This window comes from Cyprinodon variegatus, unplaced genomic scaffold, assembly GCF_000732505.1.
Source record: "Cyprinodon variegatus isolate N-32 unplaced genomic scaffold, C_variegatus-1.0 Scaffold645, whole genome shotgun sequence".
In the NCBI taxonomy this organism is placed as follows: Eukaryota; Metazoa; Chordata; class Actinopteri; order Cyprinodontiformes; family Cyprinodontidae; genus Cyprinodon; species Cyprinodon variegatus.
The window spans coordinates 155,623-157,668 of record NW_015151098.1 but is presented as its reverse complement, the minus strand read 5'-3'; the positions used below and the strand labels follow the sequence as shown (position 1 = coordinate 157,668).

The window sequence follows — 2,046 nt, the reverse complement described above, 5'->3', positions numbered from 1 at the left end:
AATATCCGCATATCGGATATCGGCCAAAATCCCAATATCCTGCATCCCTAATTTAAAGTACTTTCAGAAGTTGGAAGTCTGCATATGAGCGGACTTTTCCTTTAAGAGTGCATTTGCTCCCATTGTAAATTAGAACTCTAGGAAGTGTAAGTCTTATTCCAGTTATCGTAATAACTCTGAAAGAGTCAACCCTAGCTAGGGGTTTATAAAAAATAAAACAATGAAATGAATGTTTGCATTTTAGATTGATTCCAAACTTTGAATCAATATCGCTCTATATAACATTTTAATTGACTTTTCCTTTAATTTTATAATGGAATCTTGTTGCTTTGGATTGATTTGAATTGATAATGTGGAGCAGGTTGTCATGGGCAGCACCTTGAGATGGCATTTGTTATGTGCTGGTGTCATAAAACCGGACTGAGAACGATAAGATCACAGCGTTCATGTCTGTAGGGTATAAAGCTCTGCTTTTGATCAACTCTTCCACAGAATAATGAGATGTTCACAGTGGGGGTGCAGAAGGACATGCAGCCCCACACATGGGCCACTCCAGGGGAGGCAAAAGCTTGTGATATGTCCTCACAGAGTGCTTGTAATGCGATCGAAGCAACACTTCACCCTGGCAGCAGCAGCTTCTCAGCTGAGAGAGGGGTTATGCTGCTTTAATCTGTTTGTTGGGGATGAGATTTATGAGCAAGAGGGGCTCTGAGCAGGAAGATCAATGCCATTCTGCAGCGCAACAACATCTCAGAGAGGAGTTAACAGATCTGTGGGACATTAAAGCCTTGCTTTCCAGTGCAGCATCTCTCTCTACTAAAAATAGAAGCATGCAGCAAAATGGACTGATGCTATTTACGGAGCCCTGCTCCTAAAGTCCTACATCTAATTACAGCAGGCCTACATGCTGAGCTCTGCTGCAGGATGGACTGATGCAGGGAGTGATGCAGAATAGATGAGAGCTGATTGCGGCCATGCATGTGAAGGGATTTCTAACTTCAGCTGCAGCTTTATTCCCACACTAATGAGAAGAACTTGTCCTTGCTGCGCCACTCAGTATTCAGCACCACACTTCAAGGCCTCCGTTTGGCCCATTTCAGCCAAACCAAAACAGATTGTAGACCTTTAATAATTTATTGGCCGGGAAACAAACAGCCTTTTAGCTTTTATTGGATGTTTATTCCCATGGGCGCAGTGTGCTTTCTATTTAACAGGAAGGTTGAGGAATTTTCTGATGATGTTAAAAGATTTCTTACATAAAAAATGAAAAATGTCCCATAAATGCGTTCATTTCCAAAAACAAACCGCATTCCAGCCATGATGGGAGAATGTCAGGTGTAACAGTTTTTCTCCTACCGTTCTGGGAAGACACGGACTGCAGCATCAGCGTCCCGAATATCGCCACCGACAGGGACAGGACTGCGGCTCCCGGCTGGCCAGCTTTCATCTTCGGATGAGGTTGAGATTCCGGTGGGGAAGCGCAAAGGTGACCCGATGCGGGACGGATACGGCGCGGCTCCCAGACGCTCCTGCGGAGTGACGCGGACAGAGGAGAGGAGGGAGGAGGAGGTGTCGCTGGGTAGAAAATGGAAGAGCCGGAAACTGCTGCCGCCTGTCCACCTGAGACGCTCCAATTCAGCTCCGGTTCCGCCGCTGTTGCAAAGGCTAGAATAACCGGGCTTTTTTTCAGCGAGCTCCCAAATCTCGCGAGACTTCGAAGTAGCGCAGAGACAACGGGACCTCGTTGAGGCTCTACCACCAATCAAAAAGCGCAGCGCCAAACAAATGTGATCAGTGGTGGAAACAGGGCAGGAGAGGGAAGCTGGTGCTTTCATCGGACAGCTGTTAGTGTTGCTTTAATGTTTACTGAAAAGTGAGAACAGTTCATGATTTTATTTATATTTTCAAACAGGCAAAACCAGCAAATCAAATATATGAAACAAACCGGTGCCTGTGCTTTCTACGGAAGAGGATTAGGGCCACTGAAGAAAAAAATGTCAGTTTAATATGGGGAAAAAGTAATAATTCTGACTTTATAGGTCTCTC

At 45.2% G+C, this 2,046-nt stretch overlaps 1 protein-coding gene across 2 annotated transcripts in view; it reads right to left on the bottom strand.

Moving 5' to 3' along the window:
* LOC107096732 (neuroplastin-like) overlaps positions 1 to 1,686 on the bottom strand; it is a 39,106-nt gene extending 37,420 nt beyond the window's left edge. Inside the window, exon 1 of one of the 2 annotated variants that reach the window (XM_015393510.1) lies at positions 1,357 to 1,686. In XM_015393510.1, the coding sequence (XP_015248996.1) occupies positions 1,357 to 1,447 (91 nt within the window). In that variant the 5' untranslated portion in view covers positions 1,448 to 1,686. The remainder of the gene's footprint in view (positions 1 to 1,356) is intronic. The other variant, XM_015393511.1, reaches the window with a different exon arrangement.
* Positions 1,687 to 2,046: the final 360 nt, after the last annotated feature.